The 23,057-nt window shown below is 47.7% G+C and overlaps 2 protein-coding genes across 2 annotated transcripts in view; one reads left to right on the forward strand and one right to left on the reverse strand.

The window, feature by feature from the left end:
• ehbp1 (EH domain binding protein 1) overlaps nt 1-23,057 on the reverse strand; it is a 390,693-nt gene that overhangs the window by 242,715 nt on the left and 124,921 nt on the right. The window lies entirely within an intron of this gene.
• LOC139569665 (uncharacterized) lies at nt 6,220-13,702 on the forward strand. The gene is made up of 5 exons (XM_071391073.1): nt 6,220-6,933; nt 7,288-7,563; nt 8,008-8,148; nt 8,368-8,463; nt 13,695-13,702. The coding sequence occupies exons 1-5, from the start codon at nt 6,732-6,734 to the stop codon at nt 13,700-13,702; spliced, it is 723 nt and encodes a 240-aa protein (XP_071247174.1). The 5' UTR covers nt 6,220-6,731.

Raw genomic sequence — 23,057 nt, forward strand, 5'->3', positions numbered from 1 at the left:
TAAAGAGAACAATGGAAGTAGGAAGAGAAAACACAGGAAGTGGAGAGGCAGAGGAGAGTGTGGAGATACCACACATTAATTAACACAGAGGAGAGTGTGGTATCACACATTAATTAACACAGAGGCAGAGGAGAGTGTGGAGATACCACACATTAATTAACACAGAGGAGAGTGTGGAGATACCACACATTAATTAACACAGAGGAGAGTGTGGAGATACCACACATTAATTAACACAGAGGAGAGTGTGGAAATACCACACATTAATTAACACAGCGGAGAGTGTGGAGATACCACACATTAATTAACACAGAGGAGAGTGTGGAGATACCACACATTAATTAACACAGCGGAGAGTGTGGAGATACCACACATTAATTAACACAGAGGAGAGTGTGGAGATACCACACATTAATTAACACAGCGGAGAGTGTGGAGATACCACACATTAATTAACACAGCGGAGAGTGTGGAGATACCACACATTAATTAACACAGAGGAGAGTGTGGAGATACCACACATTAATTAACACAGCGGAGAGTGTGGAGATACCACACATTAATTAACACAGAGGAGAGTGTGGAGATACCACACATTAACACAGCGGAGAGTGTGGAGATACCACACATTAATTAACACAGCGGAGAGTGTGGAGATACCACACATTAATTAACACAGAGGAGAGTGTGGAGATACCACACATTAATTAACACAGCGGAGAGTGTGGAGATACCACACATTAATTAACACAGCGGAGAGTGTGGAGATACCACACATTAATTAACACAGAGGAGAGTGTGGAGATACCACACATTAATTAACACAGCGGAGAGTGTGGAGATACCACACATTAATTAACACAGAGGCTGAGGAGAGTGTGGAGATACCACACATTAATTAACACAGAGGAGAGTGTGGAGATACCACACATTAATTAACACAGCGGAGAGTGTGGAGATACCACACATTAATTAACACAGAGGCTGAGGAGAGTGTGGAGATACCACACATTAATTAACACAGCGGAGAGTGTGGAGATACCACACATTAATTAACACAGAGGAGAGTGTGGAGATACCACACATTAATTAACACAGCGGAGAGTGTGGAGATACCACACATTAATTAACACAGAGGAGAGTGTGGAGATACCACCCATTAATTAACACAGCGGAGAGTGTGGAGATACCACACATTAATTAACACAGCGGAGAGTGTGGAGATACCACACATTAATTAACACAGAGGCTGAGGAGAGTGTGGCGATACCACACATTAATTAACACAGAGGAGAGTGTGGAGATACCACACATTAATTAACACAGAGGAGAGTGTGGAGATACCACACATTAACACAGCGGAGAGTGTGGAGATACCACACATTAATTAACACAGCGGAGAGTGTGGAGATACCACACATTAATTAACACAGAGGCTGAGGAGAGTGTGGAGATACCACACATTAATTAACACAGAGGAGAGTGTGGAGATACCACACATTAATTAACACAGAGGAGAGTGTGGAGATACCACACATTAATTAACACAGAGGACCTATCACATTTCAGGTGTAATAATCACTATACTGTGGAGGAGAGCAGCTCCTTCTGAGACAAATAAGAACAGGATCACACACACCTGCTCGTAGGCACATATACACACACACAGAGAAAGGGCCACCACAGATAAAGGGCCACCACAGAGAAAGGGCCACACAGAGAAAGGGCCACCACAGAGAAAGGGCCACACAGAGAAAGGGCCACACAGAGAAAGGGCCACACAGAGAAAGGGCCACACAGAGAAAGGGCCACACAGAGAAAGGGCCACACAGAGAAAGGGCCACACAGAGAAAGGTCCACACAGAGAAAGGGCCACCATAGAGAAAGGTCCACACAGAGAAAGGGCCACACAGAGAAAGGGCCACACAGAGAAAGGGCCACACAGAGAAAGGGCCACCACAGAGAAAGGTCCACACAGAGAAAGGGCCACCATAGAGAAAGGTCCACACAGAGAAAGGGCCACCATAGAGAAAGGGCCACACAGAGAAAGGGCCACACAGAGAAAGGGCCACACAGATAAAGGGCCACGGCAAACTGATCAGGATCTAATAAAGGCCTGTACCACGAGTCAGAGAGAGAGAGAACAGGGAGAGAGAGAGAACAGGGAGAGGCTTCACTTTCTGATCAGACTCCTCTCACTCCTTCTCCTCACTCCTCCCTCCTCTGCCCCCTCCTCTCCTCTCCTCTGCCCCCTCCTTCCCTCTCCTCTGCCCCCTCCTTCCCTCTCCTCTCTCCTCTGCCCCCTCCTTCCCTCTCCTCTGCCCCCTCCTCTCCTCTTCCCCCTCCTTCCCTCACCTCTGCCCCCTCCTTCCCTCACCTCTGCCCCCTCCTTCCCTCTCCTCTGCCCCCTCCTTCCCTCACCTCTGCCCCCTCCTTCCCTCACCTCTGCCCCCTCCTTCCCTCACCTCTGCCCCCTCCTTCCCTCACCTCTGCCCCCTCCTTCCCTCACCTCTGCCCCCTCCTTCCCTCACCTCTGCCCCCTCCTTCCCTCTCCTCTGCCCCCTCCTTCCCTCACCTCTGCCCCCTCCTTCCCTCACCTCTGCCCCCTCCTTCCCTCACCTCTGCCCCCTCCTTCCCTCACCTCTGCCCCCTCCTTCCCTCACCTCTGCCCCCTCCTTCCCTCACCTCTGCCCCCTCCTTCCCTCTCCTCTGCCCCCTCCTTCCCTCTCCTCTGCCCCCTCCTTCCCTCACCTCTGCCCCCTCCTTCCCTCACCTCTGCCCCCTCCTTCCCTCACCTCTGCCCCCTCCTTCCCTCCTTCCCTCTCCTCTGCCCCTCCTTCCCTCCTATTCTCTCCTCTGCCCCCTCCTTTTCCTCTTCTCCTCCTCCTCTCCTCTGCCTCCTCCTCCTCTCCTCTCCTGTCCTGTCTGTTGAGGTATGTTTATTCTGATCAGGCCCTGCATAGCGTCACTCTGCCCCCTCCTCCTCTCTTCCTCCTCTCCTCTCCTCCTCCTCCTCTCCTCTGCCCCCTCCTCCTCTCCTCTCCTCTCCTCTCCTCTCCTCTCCTCCTCTCCTCTTCTCTCCTGTCCTGTCTGTTGAGGTATGTTTATTCTGATCAGGCCCTGCATAGCGTCACTCTGCCTCCTCTCCTCTCCTCTCCTCTCCTGTCCTGTCCTGGCTGTTGAGGTATGTTTATTCTGATCAGGCCCTGCATAGCGTCACAGGGGTGACTTTGTAATTATGTTCATTTTAATTGGCTTCCTGCTATCACCCCTCTCATCACTTATGAGTCCACGCAGCCCGCCCCGGACAATGCATGGGGGCCTGCATTGCTGCTGTGTGTGTGTGTGTGTGTGTGTGTGTGTGTGTGTGTGTGTGTGTGTGTGTGTGTGTGTGTGTGTGTGTGTGTGTGTGTGTGTGGGGCCTAAGTCAAGTAGACACACACCACCCCCCTCCTCTCCAACCTCTTTACCTGCAGAGCATAATTCCATCAGGAAGAGCCTCCTTCCTTAATGAGTTTCCCCAGCCGTTAGCAGCAGCTTAGATTCATTGATAAACGTTGTGGTTATCGGGGGACGATCGGTGACCTCCTGCACCCCTAATTTGTTTGTGGAAGACGGCAGTTAAAAGGAGATTAATGGGCTATAGATTTATGACTGAGGGCCCAGGACCACCATCCTACCATCCTGTTATAAACCCTCCTTCACTTTTATTCCTCCATGAAGAGGAAGAAGAGGAAGAGGAGGAAGAGGCTGAGAGGGGTCTTCCATCTCCTTCAACATCCTTACAGACCATTTGTTGTGTGGGGAGAGAGAAAGACAGTCACACACACACACACACACACACACACACACACACACACACACACACACACACACACACACACACACACACACACACACACACACACACACACACACACACACACACACACACACACACACACACACACACACACAGGGGGATTGTACACGAGAAAGTAGAGCTGTTTTTCCTGCTGGTGGTGTTGTTGTTTATCTGTAACAGGATCATCCCAGCTCCTCCATATTGTAAACAGCCACAGCAGCCACCCCCTCTAACTCTCTCAGACAAAGCTCATTGGTTAAGGCGTGAGTATTGGGTAATACCTCCTCTGACAAGCTACAGCCAGCGTTTCCACCACATTACAGCCTGTTACACGTTGGCAGAGCCAACGGACCAACGAGCGTCGTGCACATCTGGCAACAACCGTCGCTACCACCCTCTGTCTATACCACCCCTGAATATGTGTTATTTCATGTTGTTCAGGGAAGGTTTTACCTTCAAAGCCTAAAATGCTGCATGGCTATGGGTGTAGAGTAGAACAGACCTGGAGGGAGAACCAGGATGTTCTGCATGGCTATGGATGTAGAGTAGAACAGACCTGGAGAGAGAACCAGGATGTTCTGCATGGCTATGGATGTAGAGTAGAACAGACCTGGAGAGAGAACCAGGATGTTCTGCATGGCTATGGATGTAGAGTAGAACAGACCTGGAGGGAGAACCAGGATGTTCTGCATGGTTATGGATGTAGAGTAGAACAGGTCTGGAGAGAGAACCAGGATGTTCTGCATGGCTATGGATGTAGAGTAGAACAGGTCTGGAGAGAGAACCAGGATGTTCTGCATGGTTATGGATGTAGAGTAGAACAGGTCTGGAGAGAGAACCAGGATGTTCTGCATGGCTATGGATGTAGAGTAGAACAGGTCTGGAGAGAGAACCAGGATGTTCTGCATGGTTATGGATGTAGAGTAGAACAGACCTGGAGGGAGAACCAGGATGTTCTGCATGGTTATGGATGTAGAGTAGAACAGACCTGGAGAGAGAACCAGGATGTTCTGCATGGCTATGGATGTAGAGTAGAACAGACCTGGAGAGAGAACCAGGATGTTCTGCATGGCTATGGATGTAGAGTAGAACAGGTCTGGAGAGAGAACCAGGATGTTCTGCATGGCTATGGATGTAGAGTAGAACAGACCTGGAGAGAGAACCAGGATGTTCTGCATGGCTATGGATGTAGAGTAGAACAGACCTGGAGAGAGAACCAGGATGTTCTGCATGGCTATGGATGTAGAGTAGAACAGACCTGGAGGGAGAACCAGGATGTTCTGCATGGCTATGGATGTAGAGTAGAACAGACCTGGAGAGAGAACCAGGATGTTCTGCATGGTTAGGGATGTAGAGTAGAACAGACCTGGAGAGAGAACCAGGATGTTCTGCATGGCTATGGATGTAGAGTAGAACAGACCTGGAGAGAGAACCAGGATGTTCTGCATGGCTATGGATGTAGAGTAGAACAGACCTGGAGAGAGAACCAGGATGTTCTGCATGGCTATGGATGTAGAGTAGAACAGGTCTGGAGAGAGAACCAGGATGTTCTGCATGGCTATGGATGTAGAGTAGAACAGGTCTGGAGAGAGAACCAGGATGTTCTGCATGGCTATGGATGTAGAGTAGAACAGACCTGGAGAGAGAACCAGGATGTTCTGCATGGCTATGGATGTAGAGTAGAACAGACCTGGAGAGAGAACCAGGATGTTCTGCATGGCTATGGATGTAGAGTAGAACAGACCTGGAGAGAGAACCAGGATGTTCTGCATGGTTATGGATGTAGAGTAGAACAGACCTGGAGGGAGAACCAGGATGTTCTGCATGGCTATGGATGTAGAGTAGAACAGACCTGGAGGGAGAACCAGGATGTTCTGCATGGCTATGGATGTAGAGTAGAACAGACCTGGAGGGAGAACCAGGATGTTCTGCATGGCTATGGATGTAGAGTAGAACAGACCTGGAGAGAGAACCAGGATGTTCTGCATGGTTATGGATGTAGAGTAGAACAGACCTGGAGGGAGAACCAGGATGTTCTACATGTGTAAACAGCCAACATGCAGAGTGACTCGACGCTGAAGCCCTTATGTGCTGTTCTAGACAGGATGTCTGACATGTTCTGATGATAGGTACAGTGCTATTTAAAAGTCTGGACACACCTACTCATTCAAGGGTTTTTCATTCATTTTACTATTTTCTACATTGTAGAATAATAGTGAAGACATCAAAACAATGAAATAACACATATGGAATCATGTAGTAACCAAAATACTGTTAAAAAAATCTAAATATATTTTATATTTGATATTCTTCAAAGTAGCCACCCTTTGCCTTGCTGACAGCTTTGTACACTCTTGGCATTCTCTCAACCAGCTTCATGAGGTAGTCACCTGGAATGCATTTCAATTAACAGGTGTGTCTTGTTAAAAGTACATTTGTGGAATTTCTTTCCTTCTTAATATGTTTGGGCCAATCAGTTGTGTTGTGACAAGGTAGGGGGGGTATACAGAAGATAGCCCTATTTGGTAAAATACCAAGTCCATATTATAGCAAGAACAGCTCAAATAAGCAAAGAGAAACGACAGTCCATTACTTAAAGACAGTCAATATGGAAAATTTCTAGAACTTTAAAAGTGTCTAAAAGCAAAAACCATCAAGCGCTATGATGAAACTGGCTCTCATGTGGACCGCTACAGGAAAGGAATACCCAGAGTTACCTCAGCTGCAGAGGATAAGTTCATAAGAGTTACCAGCCTCAGAAATTACAGCCCAAATAAATGCTTCACAGAGTTTAAGTAACAGACACATCTCAACAGATGTTGAGGTCAGGATGCAGTCTTTGAAATTGGTTGTTTTCACCTGATGGAACGCCTGACACATAAAGGAGATGAGAGGAACAACCACTCAGGTTAATGACAGACAGGCCACATCCCACTCCACTCTACCAGGAAACAGTAGACCCAATACCACCACATCACACTCCACTCTACCAGGAAACAGTAGACCCAATACCACCACATCCCACTCCACTCTACCAGGAAACAGTAGACCCAATACCACCACATCCCACTCCACTCTACCAGGAAACAGTAGACCCAATACCACCACATCCCACTCCACTCTACCAGGAAACAGTAGACCCAATACCACCACATCACACTCCACTCTACCAGGAAACAGTAGACCCAATACCACCACATCCCACTCCACTCTACCAGGAAACAGTAGACCCAATACCACCACATCCCACTCCACTCTACCAGGAAACAGTAGACCCAATACCACCACATCCCACTCCACTCTACCATGAAACAGTAGACCCAATACCACCACATCCCACTCCACTCTACCAGGAAACAGTAGACCCAATACCACCACATCACACTCCACTCTACCAGGAAACAGTAGACCCAATACCACCACATCCCACTCCACTCTACCAGGAAACAGTAGACCCAATACCACCACATCCCACTCCACTCTACCAGGAAACAGTAGACCCAATACCACCACATCCCACTCCACTCTACCAGGAAACAGTAGACCCAATACCACCACATCACACTCCACTCTACCAGGAAACAGTAGACCCAATACCACCACATCCCACTCCACTCTACCAGGAAACAGTAGACCCAATACCACCACATCCCACTCCACTCTACCAGGAAACAGTAGACCCAATACCACCACATCCCACTCCACTCTACCAGGAAACAGTAGACCCAATACCACCACATCCCACTCCACTCTACCAGGAAACAGTAGACCCAATACCACCACATCCCACTCCACTCTACCAGGAAACAGTAGACCCAATACCACCACATCACACTCCACTCTACCAGGAAACAGTAGACCCAATACCACCACATCCCACTCCACTCTACCAGGAAACAGTAGACCCAATACCACCACATCCCACTCCACTCTACCAGGAAACAGTAGACCCAATACCACCACATCCCACTCCACTCTACCAGGAAACAGTAGACCCAATACCACCACATCACACTCCACTCTACCAGGAAACAGTAGACCCAATACCACCACATCCCACTCCACTCTACCAGGAAACAGTAGACCCAATACCACCACATCCCACTCCACTCTACCAGGAAACAGTAGACCCAATACCACCACATCCCACTCCACTCTACCAGGAAACAGTAGGCCCAATACCACCACATCCCACTCCACTCTACCAGGAAACAGTAGACCCAATACCACCACATCCCACTCCACTCTACCAGGAAACAGTAGACCCAACACCACCACATCCCACTCCACTCTACCAGGAAACAGTAGACCCAATACCACCACATCACACTCCACTCTACCAGGAAACAGTAGACCCAATACCACCACATCCCACTCCACTCTACCAGGAAACAGTAGACCCAATACCACCACATCCCACTCCACTCTACCAGGAAACAGTAGACCCAATACCACCACATCACACTCCACTCTACCAGGAAACAGTAGACCCAATACCACCACATCCCACTCCACTCTACCAGGAAACAGTAGACCCAATACCACCACATCACACTCCACTCTACCAGGAAACAGTAGACCCAATACCACCACATCCCACTCCACTCTACCAGGAAACAGTAGACCCAATACCACCACATCACACTCCACTCTACCAGGAAACAGTAGACCCAATACCACCACATCCCACTCCACTCTACCAGGAAACAGTAGACCCAATACCACCACATCCCACTCCACTCTACCAGGAAACAGTAGACCCAATACCACCACATCCCACTCCACTCTACCAGGAAACAGTAGACCCAATACCACCACATCCCACTCCACTCTACCAGGAAACAGGGACAAATAGAGTGGAAAGGAGGACATGAAGAAAATACGCAACCTTTTAGAAGCTATTGACCCAAGCTGTTAGAGGAACAGACTGATGAAACTAGATGATTCCACAAAGAGGAAACGATGGACAAAAGACTAGTTTTCTGTGAATGGAGAATCAGATAGTGTCAGCCCAGAGCCCTTTTTCACCAAGTGCTGATCTAGGATCAGGTCCCCCTCTTATTCATCATCATGATTTAAAAGGCAAAACTGATCCTAGACCAGCACTCCTCCTCAGATGCTTTATGACTACGGGCCCAGGACACAATTCCACCTTTATCATACAGACACAATACCACCTTTACCATACAGACACAATACCACCTTTACCATACAGACACAATACCACCTTTACCATACAGACACAATGCCACCTTTACCATACAGACACAATACCGCCTGTACCATACAGACACAATACCACCTTTATCATACAGACACAATACAACCATTATCATACAGACAATACCACCTTTATCATACAGACACAATACCACCTTTATCGTACAGACACAATACCACCTTTATCGTACAGACCCAATACCACTTTTATCATACAGACACAATACCACCTTTATCATACAGACACAATACCACCTTTACCATACAGACACAATACCACCTTTACCATACAGACACAATACCACCTTTATCATACAGACACAATACCACCTTTATCATACAGACACAATACCACCTTTATCGTACAGACCCAATACCACTTTGATCATACAGACACAATACCACCTTTATCATACAGACACAATACAACCTTTATCATACAGACACAATACCACCTTTATCATACAGACACAACACCAAATTTATCATACAGACACAATACCACCTTTATCATACAGACACAATACCGCCTTTACCATACAGACACAATACCGCCTTTACCGTACAGACACAATACCACCTTTATCATACAGACACAATACAACCTTTATCATACAGACAATACCACCTTTACCATACAGACCCAATACCACTTTTATCATACAGACACACTACCACCTTTACCATACAGACACAATACCACCTTTATCATACAGACACACTACCACCTTTACCATACAGACACAATACCACCTTTATCATACAGACACAATACCACCTTTATCATACAGACACAATACCACCTTTATCATACAGACACAATACCACCTTTATCGTACAGACCCAATACCACTTTTATCATACAGACACACTACCACCTTTATCATACAGACACAATACCACCTTTATCATACAGACAATACCACCTTTACCATACAGACCCAATACCACTTTTATCATACAGACACACTACCACCTTTATCATACAGACACAATACCACCTTTATCATACAGACACAATACCACCTTTATCGTACAGACACAATACCACCTTTATCATACAGACACAATACCACCTTTATCATACAGACACAATACCACCTTTATCGTACAGACACAATACCACCTTTATCGTACAGACACAATACAACCTTTATCATACAGACACAATACCACCTTTATCATACAGACACACTACCACCTTTATCATACAGACGCAATACCACTTTTATCATACAGCCACAATACCACTTTTATCATGTAGACACAATACCACCTTTATCATACAGATACAATACCACCTTTATCGTACAGCCACAATACCACCTTTACCGTACAGACACAACACCACCTTTATCGTACAGACCCAATACCACCTTTATCATACAGACACAATACCACCTTTATCGTACAGACCCAATACCACCTTTATCATACAGACCCAATACCACCTTTACCACAGACACAATACCACCTTTATCGTACAGACACAATACCACCTTTATCATACAGACACAATGCCACCTTTATCGTACAGACCCAATGCCACCTTTATCGTACAGCCACAATACCACCTTTATCATACAGACACAATACAACCTTTATCATACAGACACAATACCACCTTTATCATACAGACACAATACCACCTTTATCATACAGACACAATACCACCTTTATCATACAGACACAATACCACCTTTATCATACAGACACAATACCACCTTTATCATACAGACACAATACCACCTTTATCATACAGACACAATACCACCTTTATCATACAGGAATATTATTACAATTATAATGGAAAGTGAATAGTTCCTTTAGAGGGCAGACACACCTGAGTAATCCTCTCTGAAGACACATTACAGAGAGAGAAATGGAGGGGTGGGACGAAGGCAGGGGTGGGACGGAAGAGAGGAGTGGAACGGAGGGAGGAGTGGAGGGGGACGGAAGAGAGGAGAGGAGGGGAACGGGAGAGAGGAGTGGAGGGGGACGGAGAGAGGAGTGGAGGGGGACGGAGAGAGGAGTGGAGGGGGACGGGAGAGAGGAGTGGAGGGGGACGGAGAGAGGAGTGGAGGGGGACGGAAGAGAGGAGTGGAGGGGGACGGGAGAGAGGAGTGGAGGGGGACGGAAGAGAGGAGAGGAGTGGAGGGGGACGGAGAGAGGAGTGGAGGGGGACAGAGAGGAGTGGAGGGGGACGGAGAGAGGAGTGGAGGGGGACGGAGAGAGGAGTGGAGGGGGACGGGAGAGAGGAGTGGAGGGGGACGGAGAGAGGAGTGGAGGGGGACGGAGAGAGGAGTGGAGGGGGACGGAGAGAGGAGTGGAGGGGGACAGAGAGAGGAGTGGAGGGGGACGGAAGAGAGGAGTGGAGGGGGACGGGAGAGAGGAGTGGAGGGGGACGGAAGAGAGGAGAGGAGTGGAGGGGGACGGAGAGAGGAGTGGAGGGGGACAGAGAGGAGTGGAGGGGGACGGAGAGAGGAGTGGAGGGGGACGGAGAGAGGAGTGGAGGGGGACAGAGAGAGGAGTGGAGGGGGACAGAGAGGAGTGGAGGGGGACGGAGAGAGGAGTGGAGGGGGACGGAGAGAGGAGTGGAGGGGGACGGGAGAGAGGAGTGGAGGGGGACGGAGAGAGGAGTGGAGGGGGACGGAGAGAGGAGTGGAGGGGGACGGAGAGAGGAGTGGAGGGGGACGGAGAGAGGAGTGGAGGGGGACGGAGAGAGGAGTGGAGGGGGACGGAGAGAGGAGTGGAGGGGGACGGGAGAGAGGAGTGGAGGGGGACGGAGAGAGGAGTGGAGGGGGACGGAAGAGAGGAGTGGAGGGGGACGGAGAGAGGAGTGGAGGGGGACGGAGAGAGGAGTGGAGGGGGACGGAGAGAGGAGTGGAGGGGGACGGAGAGAGGAGTGGAGGGGGACGGGAGAGAGGAGTGGAGGGGGACGGAGAGAGGAGTGGAGGGGGACGGAGAGAGGAGTGGAGGGGGACGGAGAGAGGAGTGGAGGGGGACGGGAGAGAGGAGTGGAGGGGGACGGAGAGAGGAGTGGAGGGGGACGGAAGAGAGGAGTGGAGGGGGACGGAGAGAGGAGTGGAGGGGGACGGAGAGAGGAGTGGAGGGGGACGGAGAGAGGAGTGGAGGGGGACGGAGAGAGGAGTGGAGGAGATTGCAGGGCTGGAGGGCTTTATAACGAACCAATTAAAGCCTTATCATCACCCCCCCCCCCCCCCCCACACACACACACACAACTATTTGACAGACAAATCACTCAGCCAATTTGTAAGGCACTTCCAAGGTCTTGTTTAAATGGTGGAGAGGACAGCGATTGGTTTAATTCAATTAAAATGGGACGACGGCTACTTAAGGTTGAAGGAGGGAGATTTTGTACGCCCGTGTGTGTGTGTGTGTGTGGGTATGGGGGGGTGGGGGTCCTTGGCTAATAGGGGTTGATTAAGGCTAGTATTGATCAAGTGGTGGGATAGTGTTAACCTGCCCCCCCCAACACTACCCCACCTCCCATCTATCCAGCCCAGGGTTTAACCCTACCCCACCTTTCATCCATCCACCCCAGGGTGTAACCCTACCCCACCTCCCATCCATCCAGCCCAGGGTTTAACCCTACCCCACCTTTCATCCATCCAGCCCAGGGTTTAACCCTACCCCACCTCCCATCCATCCAGCCCAGGGTTTAACCCTACCCCACCTTTCATCCATCCAGCCCAGGGTTTAACCCTACCCCACCTCCCATCCATCCAGCCCAGGGTTTAACCCTACCCCACCTTTCATCCATCCACCCCAGGGTGTAACCCTACCCCACCTCCCATCCATCCAGCCCAGGGTTTAACCCTACCCCACCTCCCATCCATCCAGCCCAGGGTTTAACCCTACCCCACCTTTCATCCATCCAGCCCAGGGTGTAACCCTACCCCACCTTTCATCCATCCACCCCAGGGTTTTGGCCCACCCCCCGTCTCCATCTGTCCCCTACGTCATTCAATCCTAGCCAGGGGTACAGGGCTGGGGCGTATGGTGGGGTGGGAGTAGGGCTGTAGTGGTGACCGTATGAAGGCAGTCAAATTCGAGTCATGAAGGCAGTCAAATTCCACATGTTCCACTGTAATTAGGATTCTCCAAGCTCTGATGAGGCTGATGGTCATTAGTAGCCTACCAAACTTGCTAACTGCCTGGTACTCAGCACTCTATTGTCCCTCTAAATCACTGACATCAATGCAAATGTATTCGAAAATCTAATCAAACACTTGATGAGAGCCCATGAGCTCATGTTGTGCAACATTTCAATAGGCTATGTAATTGCGTGAAAAAACAGAGCGATGGCCTCTAGTAAAAAGAGGAGGCTCAGCTTTCTGTAGGTTATGTAATTGCGTGAGAAAACAGAGTGATGGCCTCTAGTAAAAAGAGGAGGCTCAGCTTTCTATAGGTTATGTAATTGGGTGAGAAAACAGAGCGATGGCCTCTAGTGAAAAGAGGAGGATCAGCTTTCTATAGGCTATGTAATTGCGTGAAAAAACAGAGCGATGGCCTCTAGTAAAAAGAGGAGGCTCAGCTTTCTATAGGTTAGATCTACTATATTTAATTCTCAACTTTCCTAATATTACATTGCTTCTCTTTACAACAGGAGTGTAGCCTACCTGGCAGGCGAGAAAACAAACCACAAGAAAAGCGTCCTCCGTTTGCTATCCTACCTGGCAGGCGAGAAAACAAACCACAAGAAAAGCGTCCTCCGTTTGCTATCCTACCTGGCAGGCGAGAAAACAAACCACAAGAAAAGCGTCCTCCGTTTGCTATTGTAGTGTATAGAAGACATGTATTTTTTCCCGCTGCCCCCGTTTCGAGACAGGTGCATGATAATGGTCCATTCTAAACGAAAACAAATGTCACACATATATTATTTAGTATATGTAAAGACAAGATTAAATCAAGAATATTCTGATGGGTGACATTAGCTTGTGAATGATATATGATCACTTGTGAATGATGCCCAGCATAAGAAACAAAGCCTTTTTTTGCTACCTTTTCATAGTCGCACACCGCATGTAGCCTAGCCCATAGATCTATATGTTTTAAAAAGGTTTGTATCACAACTAAAGTGGCCAAATAACTTCTTAAAATTAAGCACATTAATCCGCTTTACAAGGGGTGTAGAGCCTAACTGGCATATATAAGTAGCACGTGAGATTCAAGTTTGGGGAAGACCATAAAAATGCGCCTGTATAATAAAAGCATTACATGCATAATTACATTTGCGGTCACTTTTGATAATGGTGTTTTCCCGCTAATAGAACATTTGTGCTTATAGCCTCTTACCATGTGTGCATCGCTGCACTTCTAATGTGAAGAAATAGCCTCATAGTGTATCAACATGTGAATCTAAACGTTCTGATCTGTTGCGTCGGCCACATTGTGTAAAAACATTATTTTGATGTTAGTGGTTGTATTAATTTAGGATCTATCGCATCCCACAACTGTCCCAGACTATTTTTGGAATATTTATTTCTCGCACAGAACAGGTCAACTTTTGTACTATGGGGGATAGTAGATTGACAGGCTAATGCTTTTGCTGTTCGTTAGGTCTACTCATCTTGTTGCCTGACGAAATGTATTAAACATCAAAACATACAGCCCAATATTTGTAGAACAACTAAAGTTTCATTAATGACTCTAAATGAAGCATATAGGAGGACCTGTTTCTTTGTTAACGGCTCAACACAGAATAACCGCATGTGTCACTTCCTCAAATCAATTGGAGAAAATATCCTCTCTATTCTATTCAGCTTTGTTCAATTGTTTTCTTCATAATATAAAATAATGACATTAAATTCTAAGCAAATCCTGTCTGCTAACTGAACTGGTGCAGCCCACAGCCATATGGCATAGCCAGATCAGGACCTAACATAAGGACAAGTCAGACTATGATATTCTGCATTTTCTTCTTATCATGCTTCTTTAGACCTGTCTAAAATAAATAATGGACTTATTGTGAAGGTGAAGACTAAATCACATGGATTTATTGTGAAGGTGTAGACTATATTACATGGATTTATTGTGAAGGTGTAGACTATATTACATGGATTTACTGTGAAGGTGTAGACTATATTACATGGATTTATTGTGAAGGTGTAGACAATATTACATGGATTTATTGTGAAGGTGTAGGCTATATTACATGGATTTATTGTGAAGGTGTAGACTATATTACATGGATTTACTGTGAAGGTGTAGACTATATTACATGTATTTACTGTGAAGGTGTAGACTATATTACATGGATTTATTGTGAAGGTGTAGACTATAATACATGGATTTATTGTGAAGGTGTAGACTATATTACATGGATTTACTGTGAAGGTGTAGACTATATTACATGGATTTATTGTGAAGGTGTAGACTATATTACATGGATTTACTGTGAAGGTGTAGACTATATTACATGGATTTACTGTGAAGGTGTAGACTATATTACATGGATTTATTATGAAGGTGTAGGCTATATTACATGGATTTACGTGAAGGTGTAGACTATGTTACATGGATTTACTGTGAAGGTGTAGACTATGTAACATGGATTTATTGTGAAGGTGTAGACTATATTACATGGATTTATTGTGAAGGTGTAGACTATATTACATGGATTTATTATGAAGGTGTAGGCTATATTACATGGATTTACTGTGAAGGTGTAGACTATGTTACATGGATTTACTGTGAAGGTGTAGACTATGTTACATGGATTTATTGTGAAGGTGTAGACTATATTACATGGATTTATTGTGAAGGTGTAGACTATATTACATGGGTTTACTGTGAAGGTGTAGACTATATTACATGGATTTACTGTGAAGGTGTAGACTATATTACATGGATTTATTGTGAAGGTGTAGATTATATTACATGGATTTACTGTGAAGGTGTAGACTATATTACATGGATTTATTGTGAAGGTGTAGACTATATTACATGGATTTATTGTGAAGGTGTAGACTATATTACATGGATTTATTGTGAAGGAACGGATGGAGTACTGGAGGAGAGGAACAGATGGAGTACTGGAGGAGAGGAACGGATGGAGTACTGGAGGAGAGGAACGGATGGAGTACTGGAGGAGAGGAGCGGATGAGGCTACTGGAGGAGGGGAACGGATGGAGTACTGGAGGAGAGGAACGGATGGAGTACTGGAGGAGAGGAACGGATGGAGTACTGGAGGAGAAGAATGGATGGAGTACTGGAGGAGGGGAGTGGATGGAGTACTGGAGGAGAGGAACAGATGTAGTACTGGAGGAGAGGAGCGGATGGAGTACTGGAGGAGAGGAACGGATGGAGTACTGGAGGAGAGGAGCGGATGAGGCTACTGGAGGAGGGGAACGGATGGAGTACTGGAGGAGAGGAACGGATGGAGTACTGGAGGAGAGGAACGGATGGAGTACTGGAGGAGAAGAACGGATGGAGTACTGGAGGAGGGGAGCGGATGAGGCTACTGGAGGAGGGGAACGGATGGAGTACTGGAGGAGAGGAGCGGATGAGGCTACTGGAGGAGGGGAACGGAACGGATGGAGTACTGGAGGAGAGGAACGGATGGAGTACTGGAGGAGAGGAACGGATGGAGTACTGGAGGAGAGGAACGGATGGAGTACTGGAGGAGAGGAACGGATGGAGTACTGGAGGAAAGGAGCGGATGAGGCTACTGGAGGAGGGGAACGGATGGAGTACTGGAGGAGAGGAACGGATGGAGTACTGGAGGAGGGGGAACGGATGGAGTACTGGAGGAGAAGAACGGATGGAGTACTGGAGGAGGGGAGCGGATGAGGCTACTGGAGGAGGGGAACGGATGGAGTACTGGAGGAGAGGAACGGATGGAGTACTGGAGGAGAGGAACGGATGGAGTACTGGAGGAGAGGAACGGATGGAGCACTGGAGGAGAGGAACGGATGGAGCACTGGAGGAGAGGAACGGATGGAGCACTGGAGGAGAGGAACGGATGGAGTACTGGAGGAGAGGAACGGATGGAGTACTGGAGGAGAGGAACGGATGGAGTACTGGAGGAGAGGAACAGGATGGAGTACTGGAGGAGAGGAACGGATGGAGTACTGGAGGAGAGGAACGGATGGAGTACTGGAGGAGAGGAACGGATGGAGTACTGGAGGAGAGGAACGGATGGAGTACTGGAGGAGAGGAACGGATGGAGTACTGGAGGAGAGGAACAGGATGAGGCTACTGGAGGAGAGGAACAGGATGAGGCTACTGGAGGAGAGGTACAGATGGAGTACTGGAGGAGAGGAACGGATGGAGTACTGGAGGAGAGGAACGGATGGAGTACTGGAGGAGAGGAGCGGATGAGGCTACTGGAGGAGGGGAACGGATGGAGTACTGGAGGAGAGGAACGGATGGAGTACTGGAGGAGAGGAACGGATGGAGTACTGGAGGAGAAGAATGGATGGAGTACTGGAGGAGGGGAGTGGATGGAGTACTGGAGGAGAGGAACAGATGTAGTACTGGAGGAGAGGAGCGGATGGAGTACTGGAGGAGAGGAACGGATGGAGTACTGGAGGAGAGGAGCGGATGAGGCTACTGGAGGAGGGGAACGGATGGAGTACTGGAGGAGAGGAACGGATGGAGTACTGGAGGAGAGGAACGGATGGAGTACTGGAGGAGAAGAACGGATGGAGTACTGGAGGAGGGGAGCGGATGAGGCTACTGGAGGAGGGGAACGGATGGAGTACTGGAGGAGAGGAGCGGATGAGGCTACTGGAGGAGGGGAACGGATGGAGTACTGGAGGAGAGGAACGGATGGAGTACTGGAGGAGAGGAACGGATGGAGTACTGGAGGAGAGGAACGGATGGAGTACTGGAGGAGAGGAACGGATGGAGTACTGGAGGAAAGGAGCGGATGAGGCTACTGGAGGAGGGGAACGGATGGAGTACTGGAGGAGAGGAACGGATGGAGTACTGGAGGAGAGGAACGGATGGAGTACTGGAGGAGAAGAACGGATGGAGTACTGGAGGAGGGGAGCGGATGAGGCTACTGGAGGAGGGGAACGGATGGAGTACTGGAGGAGAGGAACGGATGGAGTACTGGAGGAGAGGAACGGATGGAGTACTGGAGGAGAGGAACGGATGGAGCACTGGAGGAGAGGAACGGATGGAGCACTGGAGGAGAGGAACGGATGGAGCACTGGAGGAGAGGAACGGATGGAGTACTGGAGGAGAGGAACGGATGGAGTACTGGAGGAGAGGAACGGATGGAGTACTGGAGGAGAGGAACAGGATGGAGTACTGGAGGAGAGGAACGGATGGAGTACTGGAGGAGAGGAACGGATGGAGTACTGGAGGAGAGGAACGGATGGAGTACTGGAGGAGAGGAACGGATGGAGTACTGGAGGAGAGGAACGGATGGAGTACTGGAGGAGAGGAACAGGATGAGGCTACTGGAGGAGAGGAACAGGATGAGGCTACTGGAGGAGAGGTACAGATGGAGTACTGGAGGAGAGGAACGGATGGAGTACTGGAGGAGAGGAACGGATGGAGTACTGGAGGAGAGGAACGGATGGAGTACTGGAGGAGAGGAACGGATGGAGTACTGGAGGAGAGGAACGGATGGAGTACTGGAGGAGAGGAACGGATGGAGTACTGGAGGAGGGGAACGGATGTAGTACTGGAGGAGAGGAACGGATGGAGTACTGGAGGAGAGGAACGGATGGAGTACTGGAGGAGAGGAACGGATGGAGTACTGGAGGAGAGGAACGGATGGAGTACTGGAGGAGAGGAACGGATGGAGTACTGGAGGAGAGGAACGGATGGAGTACTGGAGGAGAGGAACGGATGGAGTACTGGAGGAGAGGAACGGATGGAGTACTGGAGGAGAGGAACGGATGGAGTACTGGAGGAGAGGAACGGATGGAGTACTGGAGGAGAGGAACGGATGGAGTACTGGAGGAGAGGGTTGGGAAACACTCAGAAGAGAGCCTCCATAAGAGAAAAACTCTTGAGAGGAATCAGTCAGATATCAAACATGGAGGATTAGCATTCAACCTCCCTCCTTCAAATCAAACAGGTCCTCTTTACTAGAGAGCCCCCTCCTTCTAATCAAACAGGTCCTCTTTACTAGAGATCCCCCTCCTTCAAATCAAACAGGTCCTCTTTACTAGAGATCCCCCTCCTTCTAATCAAACAGGTCCTCTTTACTAGAGATCCCCCTCCTTCTAATCAAACAGGTCCTCTTTACTAGAGATCCCCCTCCTTCAAATCAAACAGGTCCTCTTTACTAGAGATCCCCCTCCTTCTAATCAAACAGGTCCTCTTTACTAGAGATCCCCCTCCTTCAAATCAAACAGATCCACTTTACTAGAGATCCCCCTCCTTCTAATCAAACAGGTCCTCTTTACTAGAGATCCCCCTCCTTCAAATCAAACAGGTCCTCTTTACTAGAGATCCCCCTCCTTCAAATCAAACAGGTCCTCTTTACTAGAGATCCACCTCCTTCAAATCAAACAGGTCCTCTTTACTAGAGATCCACCTCCTTCAAATCAAACAGGTCCTCTTTACTAGAGATCCCCCTCCTTCAAATCAAACAGGTCCTCTTTACTAGAGATCCCCCTCCTTCAAATCAAACAGGTCCTCTTTACTAGAGATCCCCCTCCTTCAAATCAAACAGGTCCTCTTTACTAGAGATCCCCCTCCTTCTAATCAAACAGGTCCTCTTTACTAGAGATCCCCCTCTTTCAAATCAAACAGATCCTCTTTACTAGAGAGCCCCCTCCTTCTAATCAAACAGGTCCTCTTTACTAGAGATCCACCTCCTTCTAATCAAACAGATCCTCTTTACTAGAGATCCACCCCCTTCTAATCAAACAGGTCCTCTTTACTAGAGATCCCCCTCCTTCTAATCAAACAGGTCCTCTTTACTAGAGATCCACCTCCTTCTAATCAAACAGATCCTCTTTACTAGAGATCCCCCTCCGTCAAATCAAACAGGTCCTCTTTACTAGAGATCCCCCTCCTTCAAATCAAACAGGTCCTCTTTACTAGAGATCCCCCTCCTTCTAATCAAACAGGTCCTCTTTACTAGAGATCCCCCTCCTTCTAATCAAACAGGTCCTCTTTACTAGAGATCCCCCTCCTTCTAATCAAACAGGTCCTCTTTACTAGAGATCCCCCTCCTTCTAATCAAACAGGTCCTCTTTACTAGAGATCCCCCTCCTTCTAATCAAACAGGTCCTCTTTACTAGAGATCCCCCTCCTTCTAATCAAACAGGTCCTCTTTACTAGAGATCCCCCTCCTTCTAATCAAACAGGTCCTCTTTACTAGAGATCCCCCTCCTTCTAATCAAACAGATCCTCTTTACTAGAGATTACACTGTACGATTTGTTTTTATTTTGTCTCTACATAACCATATTCCTTCCGTCTTTCTGTCTCTCTCTTGCTTTCTCTTTACCTCTCCCTCTCCTTCCCTCCCTCTACCTCCATCCTTCTTTCTCTCTGTTTCCTTCTCCAGCTCTTTCCTAAAAGCAGCTAGAGGTAATCCCTGGCTGATAAAACTAAAGGATTTACCACAGGAAGATTAGGGGGGCTACGTCCCAAATGACCATAGGGCTCTGGTCAAAAGTAGTGCACTAAATAGGGAATAGGGTGCTATTTGGGAAGCACCCTAGGGAGGCTCTTTGTGGAGCCTTTTATACCAGTCGGTGTGGGTACTGAAGGAGCTCTGGAAGTGCTTAACTCATGAGCTGAACACAGTGCAGGAACATAGGAGGAGCAGGGTAATGATAGTAGCATTACAGTAACTGGATCAAAACACTGCTACCCAACGCAGGATTGGAAACCCTTTGTATCTGTGGAACTGTATCTGATAGACCCGGACAGGACTCGACCACAGCCCTGCATAGCCTACAGACAATTTCATTCTGGTTAATAAGGCCAACTTGTTGACTTATATATGAGGCATAGACAAGACATACAGGCCTATAAACGTTAACCAGACAAGCAACTTAGCTGATCAAGTATATACAGTTGAAGTGGGAAGTTTACATACACCTTAGCCAAATAAATATAAACTCAGTTTTTCACAATTCCTGACATTTAATCCTAGTAAAAATTCCCTGTTTTAGGTCAGTTAGGATCACCACTTTATTTTAAGAATGTGAAATGTCAGAATAATAGTAGAGAGAATGCTTCCTTTCATCACATTCCCAGTGAGTCGGAAGTTTACACACACACTCAATTAGTATTTGGTAGCATTGCCTTTAAATGGTTTAACTTGGGTCAAATGTTTCGGGTAGCCTTCCGCAAGCTTCCCATAATAAGTTGGGTGAATTTTGGCCCATTCCTCCTGACAGAGCTGGTGTAACGGAGGTTTGTAGGCCTCCTTGCTCGCACATGCTTTTTCAGTTCTACCCACAAATGTTCTATAGGATTGAGGTCAGGGCTTTGTGATGGCCACTCCAATACCTTGACTTTGTTGTCCTTAAGCCATTTTGACACAACTTTGGAAGTATGCTTGGGGTCTTTGTCCATTTGGAAGACCCATTTGACCAAGCTTTAACTTCCTGACTGATGTCATGAGATGTTGCTTCAATATATCCACATAATTTTCTTTCCTCATGATGCCATCTACTTTGTGAAGTGCACCAGGCAGCAAAGCACCCCCACAACATGATGCTGCCACTCCCGTACTTCACGGTTGGGATGGTGTTCTTCGGCTTGCAAGCCTCCCCCTTTTGCTCCAAACATAACGATGGTTATTATGGCCAAACAGTTCTATTTTTGTTTCATCAGACCAGAGGACATTTCTCCAAAAAGTGCGATCTTTGTTCCCATGTGCAGTTGCAAACCATAGTCTGGCTTTTTTGCGGCGGTTTTGGAGCAGTGGCTTCTTCCTTGCTGAGTTGCATTTCAGGTTTATGTCGATATAGGACTCATTTTACTGTGGATATAAACACTTTTGTACATGTTTCCTCCAGCATCTTCGCAAAGTCCTTTGCTGTTGTTCTGGGATTGATTTGAACTTCTCGCACCAAAGTATGTTCATCTCTAGGAGACAGAACGCGTCTCCTTCCTGAGCGGTATGACGGCTGTCTGGTCCCATGGTGTTTATATTTGCGTACTATTGTTTGTACAGATGAACGTGGTACCTTCAGGCATTTGGAAATTGCTCCCAAGGATGAACCAGACTTGTGGAGGTCTACAATTATTTCTCTGAGGTCTTGGCTGATTTCTTTTGATTTTCCCATGATGTCAAGCAGAGGCACTGCGTTTGAAGGTAAGCCTTGAAATACATCCACAGGTACACCTCCAATTGACTCAAATGATGTCAATTAGCCTATCAGAAGCTTCTAAAGCCATGACATCACTTTCTGGAATTTTCCAAGCTGTTTAAAGGCACAGTCAACTTAGTGTATGTAAACTTCTGACCCAATGGAATTGTGATACAGTGAATCATCTGTTTGTAAACAATTGTTGGAAAAATGACTTGTGTCATGCACAAAGTAGTGTATGTAAACTTCTGACTTCAACTGTATATATTTTTAATCTTTCAAACACTTTGATAGAGTCTGTCTGCAGTTGCCAGATGGGCGGAGTTTGGTGCTTTGGGCCTCTTCTAGTCAGGGAAGTCAGGCGAGGTCAAGTCGGAATGGGTTATAATCCGGCCCACTGCCTTTTGACTGGAACTTGTATCCTTCCTGTCTTCTCTCCACTGTCCTATCTGCTCAATAAACCCCCAGACAAGGTACAGCCATGGTCCATCTGACAGACCCAGACATCACAGAACAGGCATCTGTAGGGCACCACGTTCAGCACCACGTTCAGCCATATTTCCAGGGTAAGAAGTCAGACCACTTTAAAGACTTTCTGAAAGGCCCAGTGAAGGATCAGCTCCTCTTTGAGAAAAGTCTTCACAGTAAAACATCAACTAGTAATACTCTTCCCCAAATGTATCACTATGTATGTTGGAGGGTTGGAGGATAAAGTAGTCAGGGGATGATGACA

This window comes from Salvelinus alpinus, chromosome 3 (genome assembly GCF_045679555.1).
Source record: "Salvelinus alpinus chromosome 3, SLU_Salpinus.1, whole genome shotgun sequence".
In the NCBI taxonomy this organism is placed as follows: domain Eukaryota; kingdom Metazoa; phylum Chordata; class Actinopteri; order Salmoniformes; family Salmonidae; genus Salvelinus; species Salvelinus alpinus.